The sequence below is a fragment of the Plasmodium brasilianum genome, chromosome 7 (genome assembly GCF_023973825.1).
Source record: "Plasmodium brasilianum strain Bolivian I chromosome 7, whole genome shotgun sequence".
Classification (NCBI taxonomy): domain Eukaryota; phylum Apicomplexa; class Aconoidasida; order Haemosporida; family Plasmodiidae; genus Plasmodium; species Plasmodium brasilianum.
This window is the reverse complement of record NC_090120.1, coordinates 1,872,131-1,893,097: the sequence shown is the minus strand read 5'-3', so window position 1 is coordinate 1,893,097 and position 20,967 is coordinate 1,872,131. Positions and strand designations below refer to the sequence as shown.

Below are 20,967 nucleotides of genomic sequence, written 5' to 3'. Positions count from 1 at the left end.
ATGCGTACATATACATGTACATGTCGAGAAACAAAACTTTCTTCTCCCTTTTGAAATAAAAAAAAAAAATAAATAAATAAATAAAAAATAAAGGTACCCCAGAAATTGTTTAATAAGCCCCAGATGGGTTTCATTTTTTGGTCGTAACAACTTTTTTCCATATATCATTTATTATATTTAAAATGTACTTTTTTTTATTCTATATTTTTTGTGCTTTATTTTTTCCCCCGTCTTTTTCAATTTTATTTCTCGTTTTTACGTTCCTCCCTCAATGCAGCGACAAGCTTTAATACAAAAGAGATAAATCAGAATGGGGTAGAAAGGGGGGAGGGTTGCCCAGGTTTGTATACATATGCATAAGTGCGATTGTGTGAATGTGCAATTTAGCACTTCCGCGGTTGTACATATTTGCAGCTGTAATGTTACAATCCACAAGTCGATAGAATATCTCATGTATGCACTTAACAATTTATACATAAAACTTCTGGTCGCTTCTATCAAATAAAAGAATAAACAAAAAAAGGAGAAAAAATATAAAAAAAAAATATGGAAAATGTATTACACAAAATATGGAAAATGTATTACACAAAATATGGAAAAAGTATTACACAAAATATGGAAAAAGTATTACAAAAAATATGGAAAAAGTATTACACAAAGTATGGAAAAAGTATTACACAAAATATGGAAAAAGTATTACAAAAAATATGGAAAAAGTATTACAAAAAATATGATGAAAAATACATTTTTAACCCCACCAAACGCGCAAACACATACACGCACGTATACGCATACTTCCATCCATCCCCGTGCGCACATTTGGACTAAAACTGACCCTTGGAAATTTTGGAGTATTTTTTCTTTCTCAGTATTCGCTCCTCTCTCTTTTGTATATAATCCATTCTTAGTTGTCTTTCTGATTTCCTGTTGTCTACTCTACCTGATTCTTCCAAATTTTTCCTGAACTGTTCAGCAGCTAGCTTTGCTTGTAAAATTCCAAAAGCACACCTGAATCTTCGAATTCTATGAACGCCATTTTCAACCCACTGAACCATCCATACATTCAATCTTTGATAGTAGGAAACTCCTTTTATTTTTGAAATGAACCAAGGAATTTCATTATATGTTACATTATACTTTCTTTTCTTCCAATATTTCCAATTGGGCAATAAATTCCATGGATAATCTTCCCCTAAATATTCACCACTTCTCATCGATTCGATCCATTTAATTCGATAATAATTCTTTGGAATGTACTGCTGTAGTCCATTCGTTTTTGCACTAAAACAACCTGACGGAGTCAGGTATTCAGGTGGGGTCATATGGGGATGAATTATTTCTCTTGTTTTGGGCTTATATGGATGCTTTGATAAAAAAATACCTGACAGTGTACATAAATTTCTGTTCACCAACGAATTTAGTAAACTACCTGACTTGTGAATAATTGTTCCTGGCATTTCTTGCGGTGGCTCCTGCTTCAACGGTTGTTCCTATTCTTGTTCTTTCTCTTATTCTTTCTATTCCACTTTCTCTACCTCTTTCTCTACCACTTTCCCTTTCTCTTTCTATTCCACTTTCCCTTTCTCTTTCTATTCCACTTTCCCTTTCTCTTTCTATTCCACTTTCCCTTTCTCTTTCTATTCCACTTTCCCTTTCTCTTTCTATTCCACTTTCTCTACCTCTTTCTCTACCTCTTTCTCTACCTCTTTCTCTACCTCTTTCTCTACCTATTTCCCTTTCTCTTTCTCTACCTATTTCCCTTTCTCTTTCTCTACCTATTTCCCTTTCTCTTTCTCTACCTATTTCCCTTTCTCTTGCTCTTTTTTTTTTTATTAATTAATCAGGCAAAAATATTTCCAAGTACAAGTAGCTGATTTTTCGCGATTTCTCTATGCGCTTTATTGTATTTCCTCGTGTTTCATTTTTCAAAGAATTGATACGCCTTTTTTTCTGCTTTTTGCTAACTACAATTTACACAAAGGGGAAAAGGAAAATTTACATAATTTAAGCGAACATATCCAGAGTTTTCTTTATTTTCTTCACCATTCGCCATTCGTTATTTTGGCAAAATTGCAATACATAAAGTTTATTCGCTTTCTTTTTTTTTTTTTTTTTTTTTTTTTTAAATAATATACATATAAAACAAAAGTGTACACAATAAGCACATTCCCATTACTATAAATAATACACATATATTCTGTTTCTACGTATGTAGGCACAACTATTTATGCATTGGTTTCATTTAAAACGGAGAGTAACAAAATTCTTGTAAGTACGTCTTACAAATGCCCATTTATTATATTTGAACATGTTCAGGTAAAAAAAATTTTACCATTTTAAAAGCTTGCAAAGGCTTTAAATTTAAGAAGAAAGGGACGAGAAAAACAAAATATACTTCATTAGAAATGTAATGTTAAACACTATATCATGCAGAATGGATAAAATGATGCAGAGAGAGAAAAAAAATAGAGATTAAAACAATTTTACATTCCCTTTACCACTGTGGGGAAGAAGAAGTAGGATGTCGGAACGCCCGCAATTTTGCAGCGAACGACCTCGTATCCTTGCATGCGAATAATGTACACATTTATGTATGCGTGTAAGTACGTGTAAGTGCGTGTAAGTACTTGTAAGTACTTGTAAGTACGTGTAAGTACTTGTAAGTACTTGTAAGTACGTGTAAGTACGTGTAAGTACGTGTAAGTACGTGCAAGTACGTGTAAGTACGTGTAAGTATATATATGTGTAAATATGCATAAGTATATATATGTGTAAATATGGGTAAATACATATTGTAGTGACTGCCTAACCGTTCAACATCCCCTTTGATCATGTTACGAGATGACAGAGGCTAACATAACTCACAGCATTTCCATTTTGGGGGGGCAGTGGGATACTTGCCACTACTCCATATGTGCATGTACATATGTGTGTGTGCACCGCTTATGATGTATCATATTCCATGTTAACAAAATAAAATAAAGTAATAACAAGTGAACCATACAAGGTGATACGATTTAACGAGATGAATTGGGGGGGAGGGCGATCCTTTTAAAATAAAGAAATGTTTCGCATGGAAAGCAAAAAATTGATAAGGTTACGATGAGTTATAACACAGAATTGGAAAAAAAAAAAAAAAAAAGTTCATTCTATATTTGTGTACATACTTATGTACCATATGTATATGTACAGTCCATTGCATAGGTAGAGCTAAAAGGGTGAGTACTTCCAAGCGAAGCATAATATGTGCAGCAGTAACAAAAAGGAATTAATACAAAAAAGGGGAAAGAAACAATTGTGTAAAAACTGAGTAGGGGTTTGCCAAAAGATATTATTTCGAAAAGTTCAAAGAAATAAAAAAAAATAATAATAATAATAAAATAAAATGTAATAACATAAAACTAATCTTAATAAAACATACACCTAATAAAACGTAATAAAGATTTGCTTTCTGTGCCGTGCGGAAAAGCTGCAATACCCCATTTGTTACATCCACACTATGTGATACGCAAACAAAGGGAAGAACAGCAACCGACGTTTCCAGAAATGTGAGCATATAATTCTTCATACATATCTGAGAGTGTATCCAGTAACCTGCTCGTGGTTCGTTCCCCTGTCCTTTCCTTTGCTTACCGCTTTAATCCTTTTTCATGTTACCATTTTGATGCAAATACTTCTTATAATTAGGATGACCAATAGAAAACATATTATTGGAATATTTGAATTTCAATTTCTGAACCATTAAATTTATTTTATTGTCATGAACAAGTAATGCTAAATATGCAACAACAAATGCTAAATATAATATAGACGTTCCAAACTCATTTTCAAATATTTTTTGTGTTAAAAAGTCGATACTCTTTCCTGCCATAAATATATATTCACTTTTCGGAGAATTTTCTTCTTCTTTATTTTTTTGTTCAAATAAAACAGGTGAAATTAAAAGCATTGTTCCTACGCCCCCTCCTCCAACAGCTTTTCTTGTACTAACAAACTTTCGACTTTTTATTTGTAATGCATTTTTCCTGAATACATTAGACCAACATCTCTTAAAGAAATTAAATGTGTTCATTCTTTCGCGAGTTAAGGGTCAACGTTATTGCAATCGCGCACGTATGTAGTTGCATATAGCTGTGTATTCACATACATATATGTATATATACCTACACATACACATATACATATATATATGTTAATCCTTCTTCCCCTTAAATGAACCGTGCTCTGTCCTCTTGTTCGAACCCCTTGCGCTTTTACCGTTTAAGTGGAACGTAAATCTATTGCAGCCCGCGCCTTCAAAGATGCGGCATAAACATAAATACCTATATATATATATATATATATATATATATATATATATATACGTATGCATGTGTGTATGTCTCAAAATTGCCGGTACAACACACATGCTGAGGCTTGCCCTTAAAATCCCTTTGTATACAAGTTAAGAATAATATTTATCCTATTGCTTAAAAAGGAGATAACTGTAATGATGATGCATGAAGTTTGTTTTCTTTTTTTTTCTTCTTTTTTCTTTTTTTTTTTCTTCTGAATTAGTGATATAGGCATTTCACAAGGCCGTTGAATGGAATTTTCATGTTTTCAAAAAAAAAAAAAAAAAAAAATTTTAAATGATAAATAAGATGAGAACACATGGAAAAAGGTAATAAACGCTAAGTAAAAGTGGTAAGGGAGAAATTAACTAACAAAAAAATATATAACTTTTCTTTTTTTTTTTTTAGCTATTTTGAAAGGGGGAAAAAATAAATACTTAAATGTTTAGTCGATTTTACCTCTTTATCATACATTGCCATTATTTCCGTTATTACGGTTACTGCCATGTTTACTTTTTTTTTTTTTTTTTTTTTTTTTTTCGCTCTAGTGTTCCATTTTGAAAAAGGATTAACCGATCTTGCAACGTATTGCAATTTATTGTAGCACACACGTGTGACTCCAACCCCGCCAGTAATCAGAAAATTATTTCATTATCTCATTTGTTAGCTATTTTGTCAATTTAATATATCTCTATTTAAGAGCTTCTTTATTTCTTTGCTTCTTTATTTCTTTGCTTCTTTATTTTTTTGCTTCTTTATTTCTTTGCTTCTTTATTTCTTCGCTTCTTTATTTCTTCGCTTCTTTATTTCTTCGCTTCTTTATTTCTTTGCTTCTTTATTTCTTTGCTTCTTTATTTCCTTGCTTCTTTATTTCTTTGCTTCTTTATTTCTTTGCTTCTTTATTTCTTTGCTTCTTCATTTCCTTGCTTCTTTATTTCCTTGCTTCTTTACTTTATCGCTTCTTCAACTTTTCTTCCTCAAGTGAACGCTTGTACTATGCACTTATTAACTTTGCATTTATTTTGCTAGACTTACATTTCGACGTTTATCTTGGCGTAGCCACTTATCCACCCCACTTTAGCTCATAGAAGAGGAGGGACGAAAAAGAAAAAAGAAAAAATAGCACACACCACAAATCTTATGCAAAACGTGGGATGAACAGTATAGATAAAAGAAGATAAACGAGACAAGGAGCTATCAGTACAAGCAAAATAGACGAAGGTCAACGAGATAAGGCAAAAATGCACTATAATATAATTCGAAGTAAAATAAATACCAGCTATGTAATAGACCCATATGTGAGCATGTTATACATGAAGAGAACGTACAAATACCTTAGTTTACTAAAAAGAAATAATGGCAAAATTATCATATTAGGAAATAAAATGAATGAAATAAAACTAGAAAATTATTTTCCAAATATTCAACACAAAGAAACATGCAACTTGAATGAGCTAACCAATTTGACAAAGACTTTCGACTTGCTTATTTGCACAGATCTACCTTTATATTACTCTTACATTAAAAACATCTTTATTCCAAAAATGCTTATAGCTGATGGATCCACATTTGTAAATAATAAAAATTTCTTGCATATTTTCGATTACTTTATACCACTGACAAATCAGAAGTTGGACAGGCATTTGCACTACGCCCTCTCCAGAAAGTTCTTATCCTAGTCAAACGGTGTGCGCAAATGCATTACCCTTGTATCATTTCATGTGTGTCAGAACAAGCGAGTGATTACATTTAATTATGCTCGCCCTGCATTTCTTGTGAAGTGTTATTAACATACCCCCATCCTCTAATGGAACTGTAATACCAAACCGAACAGTTACGTAAAAACAGTTTTAAAAATAAAAGCGATGATATAATAAAGTGTAAACGATAAAATAATAAAATAAAAGCGATGATATAATAAAGTGTAAACGATAAAATAATAAAATAAAATAAAATAAAATAAAATAAAAAATATATGCCATAATGATGTCTCCTAAAAACTGGCATTACTTAAAACGGAACCCACCAAAAAAAGGACTCGACTCGACTCGACTCGACTCAACGATCCAAAAAAAAAAAAAAATGGACAACATAAACTATAACACATATATGTACTTGTATTTATGTATATATATATATATGTATGCATATATATATGTGTGTATATGCACAAAAGAAACAAAAATGATACTAATATGTGAACCCCATAACCTATCCAGCAGCGAAGAGCCACCTCTACATGACCAACCTAAATAAAGTCGTCCATGTTGAGCACCGACTTAACCATGCTCCAGCACTTCCTCTGGTTGTGCAGAAGCTCCTGCGATATTTTCGTTTGCCCCGTTTCTTTATACTCTTTTGACATGTCCAATAGGAACTTTTTCGAAATGTTAACAGCTGTCCCAACAGTCAAGTTAACGTTCGATATGTCCATACACTTAATAATCCATGGAGGAAGTTTGCTTTTTTTATCATTTCTTGCATATCGAATGTCCGAAAAAATCATAATGCCATAATCTTTTTTATTCCTAATAATTCTACCAACACATTGAGAAGCTTGTCGCATGGCATCAAAAGTAAGAAATTCATTTTCTTGTATATTATATGTTTCTTTTAAAAAATCTAATCTAGATTTTAGAATTTTAGATAAAGTATATTGATAAGGTATACCAAACAGAATTACACATTTGCCATAATGTTTATCAAAGTCTATCCCTTCTGCAATTTTCCCTCTACAGATAGAAAGAAATATAGCACCCTTTCCCAAATCACATGCTCTTTTAAAATTATGTAAAGCTATAGTTGTTGATACTATATCTTTTGTTTCAATATAAATTAATTTATATTCCAATATATTTGATATAACTCCCAACTCATACCATGAAGATATTACTTGTTCCATATATATATATGATGGGAAGTAAGCAACAATGCCATCTGGTATATTTTTACACATTTCTACTAATAACATACCATAGTTCTTTATTACATTCATATCGTTTCGTAATGTATATTGCGATGATAATGGTACTAGATCTGAACTCTTTGTTACGATAAGTGGACATACACAATTTCTATCAAATGATATTGGAAAAGATGCTGTTAAGACTGTTTTAAAATTCAAAAGTTTGGGATATAATTCTAATGGACTAATAGTCCCACTTGTTAATACAATGGACTTATATTTATTTATAACAGATTTCATAGCAATAGATGAATCTAAACATGCGAATTGTATAACCGGGTCATATATTCCTGTTGCTTCTGGATATGGCTCACATATTATTACAAATCCTTTTACATAATTACCCAGTAACGTACAAAAATTACAAACAACATTTAAAGATGAGTAATCATCTATATTTACTATTTGCAATGCATTTAATAACGATTTCAACCTGTCGAAGCAATATTTAAAAAACGACGTATCCAATTTTGTATCCTTCTCACATTTATATAAAAAAGATAAAGGACCCTCCGATGTTATCTCGTATATGTTTATATATTTTTTTAAATACACCACTATTATTCTCATCAAGTTTAGAAAATGCTCCGACTTTCTAATATTTCCCGGGATTACTATATTTTTTACTATATCTTCTACCAACAACGGGCTATAATGAAGATCGGCAAGGTCTTCCTCCGCTTTCCCATCAAAATTTCCCTGACCTGCTCCTTCCTTGAATAGATTCCCCTCCACCAACAAATCATCAGAGTCCCTCTTCCCATGGTTAAGCGGCGTGTTCGATGGATGCTGTGGTTGTTCCTTCGATTGCTCAGAATGCCCCGACTGGGAGAGAACTCTCCTCAGGTCATCGATCAGAGCTTCGTTACTATTACTACTATTATATGTACTCCTTTCTATGTGCTGCACCTGATCCCCCTTTGCATTATCATATCCAGTTTTATCGTCTCCTGTTGTGCAGTTCTTATCCCCCAACATGCCCGAAAATACGAGATTCATATCATCGTCAAAGTACACATCACCCCCTTCCACTTTCCTTTTTTTTGCAGCCCCTTCTCTGTTCCCTTCCAAACTGTGCTCTCTATCATCAAATCTAACAAGGCCAACTGTTAGATTATTTTTCTCATTCAAAACTGGTACCGTTCCCTCTTTCTTATCACCCACATCTTGAGCCATACCTTGTATCAATTCGTTCGACGTTTCCCCTGATAATTTTTTCTCCAACTCTAACATATGAATAGGTCCATCTCCATTTGGACATGCAGCTACACTCAAGTGTGTCTCGATATGAGTACGTGCTTCTTCAAGTGGGCCTTCACCCTGGGGGGTACTACTACTTCTACACAACTTTTGCGATTTAATTTTTTGTAAAATTTTATTGCACTCTTCTTTTAGTTTCTTTTCATTCAAACTTTTAGAATTTTCTATTTTTTTTAATAATCGCTTTATATTTATAGATGCTTTATTGAGTATGTTTCTGTCAATGTTTACACTTAGCGCTTCTAAGCATACACTGTCAATATTATGTGCTTCATCAAAAACTATTATATCGTTTTTATGAAAATTAACACGATTACTCATGTCTTTTCCTAAAAATATAGACTTAGAAACCTTTGGATCAATAACATATTGATAGTTTAATACTATTACCTTAGATATTTCAATAATTTTCTTTGCACAGAAATATGGACATATAGGTACATTCACATTCTCGGAGTTTTTGTAATTCTTACATAAAATCTTTAAGTCTTCTATAGTATAAACACCCGGTTCTATTAACTCATACACGAACTCTTTTTTAAAATTTTCAAAATACCCACATAAGCCCATGTTATCGTATTCTTCTATACTATTTTTCGAGTTATATATATCAAAATAATCCTCTATATCTATGTTATGTTTGTTTTTCAAAATGAACTCGGACAACCTATCAGCACTTGCCCCACCCCCTCGATTCGTTGAATCAGTCCGGTCAATTTGGGCAGCCATATTGTCCACGTCAGTCAGGTAAACCTGATCAGCCTGACCAACCTGATCAATCCTCCGATTGATATACTTTTTTTCTCTTACAAATGTAGCTGTCAATTTACGGCATTCTTCATCAATTTTCTCCCTTTCATGTTTTAATAAAACCTTCTCATTAACACACATACATCTCCTAGCACTTATTCCAATGGCTAAAATTTCGCTGTTCTTACCGAACTTTTCATTAGCAGCTAAGTTGTTATTCAAACTTTTGACTTCGCCCTGTTGTTGTGTATGCATCATACCATCTGGTTGATCCGTACTTGGCATGCCATCAGACTGATTTGTATACAGTATACAATTTGACTCCTTTGCACATTCACTACTGTTCAACTTCCTTTCTGGTACCCCATCTGCATTGCACTTCTTCTCATTTCTCTTCTTGATTATATTAATTCTGTACATTATAACTTTCTTCAACTCTATGAGGGATTTTTCCATTTCAGCAACAGTTCGAGTGCAAAAAATAAATTTGCCTTCATCATTTTTGTAATATTGGTAAGATGTTATGAGGGAAAAAATAGCCACTGTTTTTCCTGTACCCGTTGGCATTTCCAAAACACAGTGCCCTTCACTGTCTAACGTTTTTTTTAAATATTTCATGTATGCATACTGTTCAGGATATATGTAATCATAAGGGAAAAATACTTCCAGATCGTCCAAATAAAAAACAACCATTTTTCCTTTTTTGAAAATAAACAATTTTTTCAAAAATTTATATTTGCGTTTGCATTTGCATTTTCGCGCACATGCATATGTTTTCTTCGTACATTCGCATATTTACCAAGCCGCTCGTGCGATTTCTCGGTAAAAGTAATGTTTTACCTGAACGAGTCATGCGATTTCTCGGTAAAAGTAATGTTTTTCCTGAATGGGTCATGTAATATTTGCAAATAACATTCACGGGATTAACCTTTTTCCCCTTTCACTAAAATTGCTACTTCTTCCCTCTATTTCAAACATGGACGCTTGTGTTTTTTTTTTTTTTTTTTCACTGAATACAGGGAACTTACATATTACACTTGCTCCTAAACCCTAATATTGTGTATCACAAAATGCGTAAATTTCTACAATTTTGTTCAATTTGTGCAATTTGTGCAATTTGTGCAATATTTTGCAATTTTTAACTGCCTTTCCTCTTGAAATAAATTCTCTTCAAACTCGCTCAAAAAATGAAGGCCCACTTTGGTATACTTCATATGGAAGGAAACAACAAAAAAAAAAAAAAAAAAAAAAAAAAAAAAAAAAAAAAAAAAAAAAAAAAAAGAAAAAGAAAAAGAAAAAGAAAAAGAAAAAGAAAAAGAAAAAGAAAAAGAAAAAAAAAACAAAGAAAACAAAGAATACTCAGAAAGGTAGGCGATACGACTGATGTTTAAAAAAAGAAAGGAACAACCAAGTAAAAACTTAAAGGCATGGTGAATAAATTCAAGAGTTTCGTATAGCTCCTGTTCATAACAATGCACAAACAAAGAACATATGAAGAAGAAAGTACGAACATATAATACAGTTCATTACACTTCAGTCCATTACAGTACGATGCATTACAAATTTTCTTAGCACGTGTACCATTTTATATTATGCTATACCATTCTTGAATTCTTGAAGGTTCGAAATTTAAAATGAGTTATACCTGGTAGTATACATTTAATAAATTAGTACCACTGAAATGCTGAAATAGCTCCTTAAATGGGATTATAAAAATGAAAAACTGCTTCACGAGTTGCTTCCCGTAATTGCATAAGTGCATGAATACTTGAATATTTGAATACATAAATACACACGTACCTACGTATGTACATATATGCACACATATATGTATGTATGTATTATGTATGTATTATGTATGTATGTATGTATGTATGTGTGTACCACCCCTGCCCCCATGTCTATAACCATAAAATATGCTTTTGAAAATCCTGTACCTTATTGCAGTGTTTTTAAAAGTTCGTAGCTCATGTAGAGGCACCGATCAAAAGAAAAGATTTCTTTTTTTATACCATAACGTATTAAAAAAAAAAATTAATTTCCATTTTCGAGCAAGTCGAAAAATCGTAGTATACAGTGTAAAGGGTATAAGAGAATTTAACCCCAAGAATTACAAAAGAAGAGAATATTTATTTAAAATATGGAAAGAATTATCAGAGAGCTTTTCATTTAGTTTATATGATTTGCCAGTATTAGAAAATTATAAAATTTTTCAAAAGAGTAATATCAATGAGGCTTATGATTTTGTTAAAAATAAAAGGCATTTAATACTGCGCCCAGAAATCACACCACAGCTAATTAACTACTTGTTTTTAAAAGATGGGTTCATAACAGAAAAGGAAAGGGAAGAAGAGGGAAATACGATAAATGGAAGTAACCACGTACGTAACCATGTATGTAATATCATGGCCAAACCAGATAGCAATAAGAGTAGTACAATCTGCAGTAGTAGTAGTAGTAGCAGTAGCAGTAGTAGTAGTAGTAGCAGTAGCAGTAGTAGTAGTAGTACCAATTTTGATAATTTAAATAAAAAGAAATATTTAGTACATAATTTTCAAAAGGTACATAAAATGTGCACAGTGGGACAATGCTTCAGATATGAACAAACATCATCTTGTAGAAAAAGAGAGCATTACCAATGGAATGTTGACATATTAGGTATAGATAATATTAATGCAGAGATCGAACTATTCACTATACTGATATATTTTTTTCATCATGTTAAATTAACAGAAAAGGACATAGTCATAAAAATTAATGATAAAAGAATTATAAAATATATTATATGTAAGATTTTTAAAAATTCATTAAGCAATTTTTCTTATAACTATATACAACATGAAACACATAAGAGAATATTACATATACTTGATAAATACCATAAGGTGTCCAAATATGCTTTTAAATTATTACTAAAAAAATATATTCCTTATTTAATGGAAAACGAAGTAAATATTTTTACAACAGTTCTTCAAAATATACAGTCATATAATAATCTTGAATTGTTCCTTAACTTTAATACATCCATCTTAACTGATTTGAAAAGCGTTTTATCTTATTTAAGAAAAATTAATTTTCACTCCTTTTTTCAAATAGATTTAACAACAGTAAGAGGGTTGGATTATTATAATAAAGTCATCTTCGAAGTTTTTTACAAGCCTAAAAAGTATAGAGCAATATGCGGAGGTGGTCGTTACGATTTTTCATTGAACAAGCGGCAAATACCAGCTGTAGGCTTTGGAATGGGTGATGTAGTAATAACTGAAATACTTTTCAACAAGAACAACAAGCAGAAGAACACGGGCAGCAGAAGCAGAAGCAGAAGCAGAAACATCAATGACTGCGATACTGATGAGTTCAACAATTTACAAAAAAATATAAACATCGTGTCCTTTTTTCCTTATATCGCACAAGAAAATATACATGAACATGCACATAAAGAATACTACGAAATTTTACATGAACTACGAAGGAACAACCTTAAAGTTTACGCCTTATTGCAAAATAATCTAAATCTATCTAAAGCTTTAAAAAAAGCTAACGCTTTGCACGCCGAATATTTTCTATTTTTCGAAGAAAACGATAAACTATTTCTCCTGAAAAATTTGAAAACAGGAAAACAGGACATTGTAAATTCGAGTAATATTTTATCGTTCTACGGTTAGCGGTTAATCCATGCGTAATTGGGTAAAGGAGTAGGCGCCGTCATTTGGTTACAGTCATACGTGTATATATGTAAAGGTATACGAGGCCATGTAAGTATATACATATATGTATATATATGTATATGTGTAAATTCTCTACGTCTTGCTTCTCCACTTTGAGCACTCAAGCAATTGCACTTTAGACGCATTGCTGTTATAAATTCTTCCATCAGCCCCTTTCCATCTTAATTAATTATTCACGTTTGATACGCCATTTTACTGAACTCATTGCCTTTTTTCCTTTTTTTTTTTTTTTTTTAGTTTTTGCATGTTTGTTTTTGCCTGTTTTTGCGTCGTACGTGTTTTTATTTAGTCATGCTTTATTTTATTATATTTTACTGTATTTCATTTCTTTTATTTTATTTTCTTTTTCCTTTTTTTTTTTTTTTTCTCACCATTTATAAATTATATCCTTGAGAATTAAAATCAAAATTAACATTTTTTTGTACGAATATTTTCCTTATTCTTTTTTTTTAAAACCTCTATTTTCCTGTTTACATTTAGCTTACTAAACTATGATTTACTCTTTAGAGTGCAATTAAAATATTTCTCTTTCCTTGAATTTTTTTTTTTTCTTTAATTTTTTCAAAATACCTCTTAATTTATTCCTTTCTCCCCATGTATTAGCCAATTTCTTTTTTTTTTTTTTTTTTTTTTTTATGACTTGTTCATACGAAAAATTATTTACTATATATTTTTAACAAAGGAATACAGACCAAACTGCAATACCTTCTGAATAGTAAAAAAAAGAAGAAGTTTCTTCAGTTCAAATAGCAGTTAAATTTTACTTTTTATCATTTCAATATATTGTAAAATTCTGAAAAGTATGTATTGCATAGGGTCCACATTTAAGTCAGCATGATGTATTAACATAACGCTATGTAATAATTCTTGTATGTTATAATGCTTTTTCAGATAAAAAAAGAAAAAGAAATTCAAGCTCATCACACATTCTTTCTGCACTTATGCATATAAAAGTAATAAATATAAGCCCTACAGTTACACAAGTGCCATTATTTATGACTTGGAAGAATAAAATCCATGGAGGACAGCGATGAAGAAGATAACATACAAGTCTGTTTTTCTACGCGGTTGCATTTATTCCTTGCTACGTGGGAACACACGTACACTCATATTTATATACATATATGTGCATATATATATATATATATATATATATATATATATATATATAAATATATATATTATATTTACATACATGAATAAATATGTGCATACGAGCATAAATGCATGTTTGCGATTACACACATGGGTGAACTTTTTTCTTGCGTGTTCAGGTAATTGTGTTTGGAAATTCAACCGAAGCCAATTTTGATGATTTCTACAGGGAAACCGAATTAAGCAAAGACGAAAACGAAGGTAAAGGAAAAGGCAAATATGAAAATTCACCAAAAAAGATCTAAATTTTGAAATAATATATTTTTTTTTTTTTTTTTTTTTTTTTTCTATATTAATGTAGGGAACAAAAATAATCTGAACGGCAATGCGTACGCGAGGAAGGAAGCGGAGGTTAAAAAAGGAAAAAAAAAAGAAAAATGAAAATAAAAATGAAAATAAAAATAAAAATAAAAATAAAAAATTAAGTGAAAATAAAAATTAAAATAAAAAATTAAGTGAAAATAAAAATGAAAAAAAAAATAACAAAATGATAAATTGATAATACGGTAAAATGATAAAATAAAACAATAAAGCAGTTGAGCTGCAGATCAGTAGAACATCAAAGTGATGAAGCAAAAATGCCCTAACAGAATAACGAACTAGCGCAGTTAACACCTCCCCTTTTTCCCACCTTTGCAGAATGAGGAACAGCAGGATGTCAATTTGGAAACACAAGTACAAATAGCTACAAAAGAAAATAAGGTTTTCATGAAATATGACTACACTCATGAAAAGCCGTGGGCTCACCACGCAGACAAAAGTATGTGGTTCAATTATAATTTGGATGAAAATAGCTTCAAAGATTGGGTACAAAAACATATTGATAGGAGAATAGAGCAACAACAAAATTACCAAATTGAAAATGCCGATAATATTTATGATGATAATTTAAAAACCAGTATTTTCACTCAACCCCGTTTTGAGGAGGACTTACTATATTCGAAAAATGTCAAATACAGAAATGCGCCAAATATGCAAAATATGCATAATGCTAATAATATGAAATACGCAAAAAACATGAAAAAAAAATTTTTAAATAGCAAAAATAGTATGATGAATAATTTTAACAATAAAGACAAATTGTCCAGTGTGGTAGAAGAGAGTTATTTTAATAAGCACCCGTTTAAGAATGAAGACGGATACAGAATTAATTTAAATAAAAATCCTCCCAATGACCGTAATACAAACAACAGGAACAATTTTACTCAAAATTATGACCATGTTCATAATAGTTACAATCGTGGAAATAGTGACATTTACATGTACAGTAACGGAGGTGCCAACAACAGTAAATTAAAAAACGAAGAAACAGAGAACTTAGAACAAAACGAAGATTTAACGCAATTCCAAAATTTCATTAACTTTTTTAAGCAAAACCAGGAAATTTAAGTGGTTGATATAGTATAAAAGTGTAGTTAGGGTTAAAATGGCTCTCTTCTCACGCATACGTGATAATATATGTGTGTACATTGTAAAGATGTGAAAAATATGGAAAATGTGAAAAGTAATTTTAAAAAACAGAAATACATCGAGACTGCTCCTCCATTGTACATGCATATATATATACTTGCTTCAGTACATTCATATATACATACATGTGCATTCACTTCAATACGTACATTCATGCGATCTGGATGTGGATGTATGGATTCTCCCCCCCCCCTCATGAAGCTTCTACTCACAGGATAAATTTTCGTACGAGTTAACAATCTGCTCCACGGACATCAAAGAATTATGAACATGGTCATGTGTTACACCGTAATTGTTGTACTGATAAATATACGCATTTGTTGCATATAACATTTTGGCTTTTTGCAAAATTTTTTTTAAAGTTGGTATTGGACTTAAGCAATTCGATATCATAGATAAACTGTTATGGGAAAAGTGTTTGCTTTCATCAATATATACCTCCATCGGATGTAATGATTTGTTATTATATAAAACGTGGTTTTTAAATAAGTCCAGATTAATATTTTCGTTAATTTCTCCCCGCATTATCATTTTGCAGTTAAAAATGATATTATTATGAGTGTAATTGTTTCCGGATAGGGGCTCTGTGATATTTTTTAAATGATGCATGTGTTGAGCCTGATGTGTGCGATGACTGGTTTGACCTTTGGACGAATAACTTTTTGCATTTTTTTTTAAAAATATTGCGTTATACTCTCTATTCACGTAAGACTTGCTAAGAGCCTCGTTTAAATATATAGGTATGTGTATATTTCTGGAAAAAATATCGCTCTTATGTAAACTCCTGGACGGCAAGCGAGCAAAGTAGTCATCCAAGTTAGACGACTCAGTCATTGGTATCATACCTTTGGTATTCGTCACATCAGAGTCTAGTATACTACCCTTTATTACCATTTTATGCATTCGCTTTAATAACATGTTAAAAGAATTTTGTTCAAATTTCATATTTTCTTTAAAAACTTGTGGTAGATAACGTGTTGATAATAATTTATAGTTAGGATGACAACACAGATCTGCCAATATGCAATTCATAATATTCGAATATTTATACGTATTGCTATTTTTTAAATTAGTAAAATCTATGGGTAACCCAATGGTATAAGCTAAAAATAAGCTAATGTATTTATTAATCTCATCTGTATTTATATTTTCATTATTAATTCTTTTACACATTAATTCAAATTTATCATTTTCAAAAAGGATCAAACAATCGGACACATCATAAAGGGAGGACAAACATAATATAGAATTCAAACTCTGTACACTAATTTCCCCAAACATATAAGGAAGGACGCATATATTAAATAAATTGATTTTGGGAAATTCATCTTTTAACATGTACGATATATACGAACTGATACCACTTCCACTACCGCCTGCTAAACTATGAAACAATAATATATTATCTATACTTTCTTTCATATCATTTTTTTCGAACTCTTTATTTACTAAATTAATAAAATGTTCACAAATATTTTTTGCATGAACATTAAAACCGTATGACCAATTATTTCCTGACCCGTTCAAGCCATACACAAAATTGGTGTTGTTATATTTCCATTCGTTGATATAATATTCACTTTTGATTTTTCTACCTTTTTTTTCTCCCCCATTGTATAGCCCATCCGGAAAATTATGCTGCACTTCAGATAAATTAAACTGCTCATCTGGGAAATTATTCGACCCATCGGGTTCACTATACTGCCCATAGGAGTGGCTGTACTGCTTCACTTCAGATCCATTATAAGACTTCTCCCCCCCGGTACATCCCTTATGGTCCTTATTAAATATTTTTACAAAATTATTTACAGGTTCATAATATTCTTCAAGACCGCAAACATATTTCTGACCCGTCTCCCCTCCTGTTGTCCTTTCCGTCTGACCATGATCATAATTTTCCTTCGTTTTTTTACTTTTTTTGCTTGTATAACTACAATCGTTGCAATTTTTGTCTGATAAATTTGAATACAAGCACTTTTCAATCACTTTAGGTTCCATATCAATTAAAATGCACCTTGCAATATAATTATTTAAACAAGGTATGTTATTATTTTCATGTATGTAGCATTTTCTTCCTTTGTTATAATTATATGCATCATATTCAATGACTGGAAAGAGGTTGTTTTCGTAATGGCATTCCTCATCGAAATACATATTAACTAACATATTTCTAAAATTTTCATTTTTTGATGCACATATATGTTTGTACATTATGTCGAAAAATGCAAAGCCGAGTTGATTCCCGCATTGTCCTACTTGAATGGTCAGCACCGTCATGATGGAAGTGAGTTATACTTTTATAGAGAGTTCCCAAAAAAAAAAAAAAAAAAAAAAAAAGAAAGCGTACAACGTATGGTCTTACTGTAGAAGCATATGTACGTGCAGTGTATTCACGTGAGGCATGTGCACATACACATATACGTACATACAAATTTTCACGTGCGCATGTGTGCAATGGGGGCATATTTTATCTAGTGCATATTTATACCCCCATTCACTTGCCCGTTCACACACATACAGAGTGCCGAATACACAATACCTGTGTTGCTCACGCAAACCTGTACTCATTAAACAAAAACATAAATGCGTCCAACGATGCACACTTTGACAAATTAAATGAATAATTTAATTTAACTAATCAAAAAAAAAAAAAAAAAAATTATAAACTTCTGTTTTGTCATAAGTTAATTTTGTTTGCATTCTATTACCTTGTCTTTATAGCGCTTTATGTGTAGAGGGGTTTTTTTTTTTTTTTTTTTGCTCAATGTGTAGAAAATTTTTTTTTTTTTTTTTTTTTTTTTTCTCTATTCCCTATGTACTACTGACTAGCCAAAAATACCTTTTTCCTTAACCTGATTTAAAAAAAAATAAAACATAAAACATAAAAAAATATGGTAAATCATAACGAAACTTGATAAAATATGATAAAACATAATAAAGCATAACAAAACAAAAATAAAAAATATATTTTTTACAGATAGTGCTTTTTCTATTTTTTTTTTTTTTTTTTTTCTTCTTGACATATAAGAGTCGAAAAAGAGAAGTGTTTTCCTCTTATCTATTTAGCGTACTTCTACATTTTTGTCATAGGTGATCAAGCAGAACACATACATGTGCATACATACACAATTCATACACATCATTCTATATTATGATGTTTTTAACTTGACTCTGATGAGTACAAAGCTTCTCGGGAAAGTGAAGAAAATACCTCAAAAAATGATATAAAAAATAATGAAATAAAATGATATATAATGAAATGAAATAAAAAATAATAAAATAAAATAATGTATAATGAAATAAAATGATATATAATGAAATGAAATAAAAAATAATAAAATAAAATAATGTATAATGAAATGAAATAATGTATAACGAAATAAAATAATATAATACATCAAATATAGCATAAGGGGCAGCAAATAAGTGGGATAACATTCCATACAATCTGCGTTACTTAAGAGCATAATGCAAGTCAAGTGCCCAGAAGTTCGGCTAACCATTTATACAGTACGAATCAGCCCGCTTATACTTAATGTTACATACGTACATGTGCATACGTGCGTAAGCTCATACATAAGCGCACACATACTAAAAGGCATCCGTACTAAAGAGCATCCTTACGTATATACACTTCTATGTACTTCCTCCCCCCCTGCTGCTAACCTTTACTATCGCCCCTTCATGGATGGATGACAAACTTTTTTTTCAAAATTTTGAAAACATCAATGAAGATAGCTTACCATCACCATTAATAAAACACTCAGACGAATGTAAAAAGTTCAACAGATGTAGAAGGAATAAAAATAATGATGAAGATTCACTCAAAGGGTTGAGCAAACCAAATGAAGAGAACAAAAACAATGATAAGCATTATTTGTGTATAAATATTAACAGATATAATGGACAGTGCTATCATATAAAAATACCAATCATTGATGATATTCATTTCCATTTTGTTATAGGGGAGTCCCTTATTTACCTTCTTAATATGTATTTACAGAAAAGAGTTATAAGCAGGAGCTTATATAATAAAATTCTTTTTTCATTTCAATTAGTAAGTCATACAAAATGGAAAAAAACAATAAAAGAAGAAAAAGAAGAAGAAAAAAAAGAAGAAAAAAAAGAAGAAAAAGAAGAAGAAAAAAAAGAAGAAAAAGAAGAAGAAAAAAAAGATGAAAAAAAAGATGAAAAAAAAGAAGAAAAAAAAGAAGAAAAAAAAGAAGAAAAAAAAGAAGAAAAAAAAGAAGAAAGAATACATGACAACTATCCCTCTTTGTGCTTTTTCTCATCGTTCATACGGATATGCAAAGACATTGTTAATATTTTTACGCCATTTCTGTAGGTGTGTTCCTACGTTAACCTTTGTATACTTATCTGCATATGCACACATTATACATATTTCTGCGCATACGTACGTATGCATGTTTCTATGTATGTTTTTTTCCCCCCCCCCTTTATTTTTTTTTTTTTTTTTCGGGATCAGGCAATAACTGACACGTTAAATGAACTGAAGGAATCGAAAGAGAACAAATGGAACATAAGGGGAAAACTGATAAACTCCAAAAAAGAAAACAATGTACAACTATTGTACGTAGAAAATGCATTTCTCACCCATAATAAGATTGTGTTACATTTGCCTTTATTAAAAATTAAGTCGATAGATATTTAGGTGTTTGGCTCCAAAAAAAGGTGCCCCTATACTTAACCAGTCTAGCCCATTTTGTCAGTACATAAGTGTATGCCTGTGTGTGCCTGTGTATGTCTATGTATGTTTGTGTATGTCTATGTATGTTTGTGTATGTCTATGTATGTTTGTGTATGCCTGTGTGTGCCTGTGTATGTCTATGTATGTCTATGTATGTTTGTGTATGTCTGTGTATACATACGAGCGCTTCTTTATGTATGTATTCTTCTGTTGAACTGCTCATCAGCGTGAAAATTTTAATTTTAATGAAACAACAGTCAAGACCATTTTTTTTTTTTTTTCTTTTCTTTCTTTTTGTTTCCTTCTTATATTTAATTAAGTATGAACAATCCTCATTTTCTCGGTCAGGTGAACGCATTAACAACATGGTACATGACGTTATATAAAGACTGGATATCCAGTTTGAAAATTTTCCATTTTTATGGTTTTAATAAAAAGAGCGAGTAACATTAAGATGTTTCGGTAAATTTAGCTGCCACGTTTTGTTTCCACATTAGCATGTACGTGAAATGACAGATAAACAAAAAAAAAAAAAAAAAAAATTAATGGGTATATGTATGTGTGTACATGTACACCTACATATACATACACTTGTAC

The 20,967-nt window shown here is 31.0% G+C and overlaps 8 protein-coding genes across 8 annotated transcripts; 4 read left to right on the top strand and 4 right to left on the bottom strand.

The window, feature by feature from the left end:
* Positions 1-824: 824 nt before the first annotated feature.
* On the bottom strand, positions 825-2,053 carry MKS88_002130 (AP2 domain transcription factor; the record flags this gene model as incomplete). Its single annotated transcript, XM_067215115.1, has 3 exons — positions 825-1,281; positions 1,430-1,817; positions 1,966-2,053. 3 exons carry the CDS (start codon positions 2,051-2,053, stop codon positions 825-827), a joined length of 933 nt encoding a protein of 310 aa, XP_067074424.1.
* A 1,584-nt stretch (positions 2,054-3,637) lies between these two features.
* On the bottom strand, positions 3,638-4,072 carry MKS88_002129 (ATP synthase-associated protein; the record flags this gene model as incomplete). The annotated part of the gene is made up of 1 exon (XM_067215114.1): positions 3,638-4,072. One exon carries the CDS (start codon positions 4,070-4,072, stop codon positions 3,638-3,640), a length of 435 nt encoding a protein of 144 aa, XP_067074423.1.
* A 1,503-nt stretch (positions 4,073-5,575) lies between these two features.
* Positions 5,576-6,013, top strand: MKS88_002128 (uncharacterized protein; the record flags this gene model as incomplete). The annotated part of the gene is made up of 1 exon (XM_067215113.1): positions 5,576-6,013. One exon carries the CDS (start codon positions 5,576-5,578, stop codon positions 6,011-6,013), a length of 438 nt encoding a protein of 145 aa, XP_067074422.1.
* Positions 6,014-6,582: 569 nt separating this feature from the next.
* Positions 6,583-10,002, bottom strand: MKS88_002127 (TFIIH basal transcription factor complex helicase XPD subunit; the record flags this gene model as incomplete). The annotated part of the gene is made up of 1 exon (XM_067215112.1): positions 6,583-10,002. The coding sequence occupies one exon, from the start codon at positions 10,000-10,002 to the stop codon at positions 6,583-6,585; it is 3,420 nt and encodes a 1,139-aa protein (XP_067074421.1).
* Positions 10,003-11,225: 1,223 nt separating this feature from the next.
* Positions 11,226-12,974, top strand: MKS88_002126 (histidine--tRNA ligase; the record flags this gene model as incomplete). Its single annotated transcript, XM_067215110.1, has 1 exon — positions 11,226-12,974. The coding sequence occupies one exon, from the start codon at positions 11,226-11,228 to the stop codon at positions 12,972-12,974; it is 1,749 nt and encodes a 582-aa protein (XP_067074420.1).
* A 1,080-nt stretch (positions 12,975-14,054) lies between these two features.
* On the top strand, positions 14,055-15,581 carry MKS88_002125 (uncharacterized protein; the record flags this gene model as incomplete). The annotated part of the gene is made up of 4 exons (XM_067215109.1): positions 14,055-14,087; positions 14,312-14,393; positions 14,494-14,543; positions 14,832-15,581. The coding sequence occupies 4 exons, from the start codon at positions 14,055-14,057 to the stop codon at positions 15,579-15,581; spliced, it is 915 nt and encodes a 304-aa protein (XP_067074419.1).
* Positions 15,582-15,866: 285 nt separating this feature from the next.
* Positions 15,867-17,939, bottom strand: MKS88_002124 (tubulin delta chain; the record flags this gene model as incomplete). The annotated part of the gene is made up of 1 exon (XM_067215108.1): positions 15,867-17,939. One exon carries the CDS (start codon positions 17,937-17,939, stop codon positions 15,867-15,869), a length of 2,073 nt encoding a protein of 690 aa, XP_067074418.1.
* Positions 17,940-19,350: 1,411 nt separating this feature from the next.
* MKS88_002123 (uncharacterized protein) lies at positions 19,351-20,334 on the top strand (the record flags this gene model as incomplete). Its single annotated transcript, XM_067215107.1, has 2 exons — positions 19,351-19,980; positions 20,149-20,334. 2 exons carry the CDS (start codon positions 19,351-19,353, stop codon positions 20,332-20,334), a joined length of 816 nt encoding a protein of 271 aa, XP_067074417.1.
* Positions 20,335-20,967: the final 633 nt, after the last annotated feature.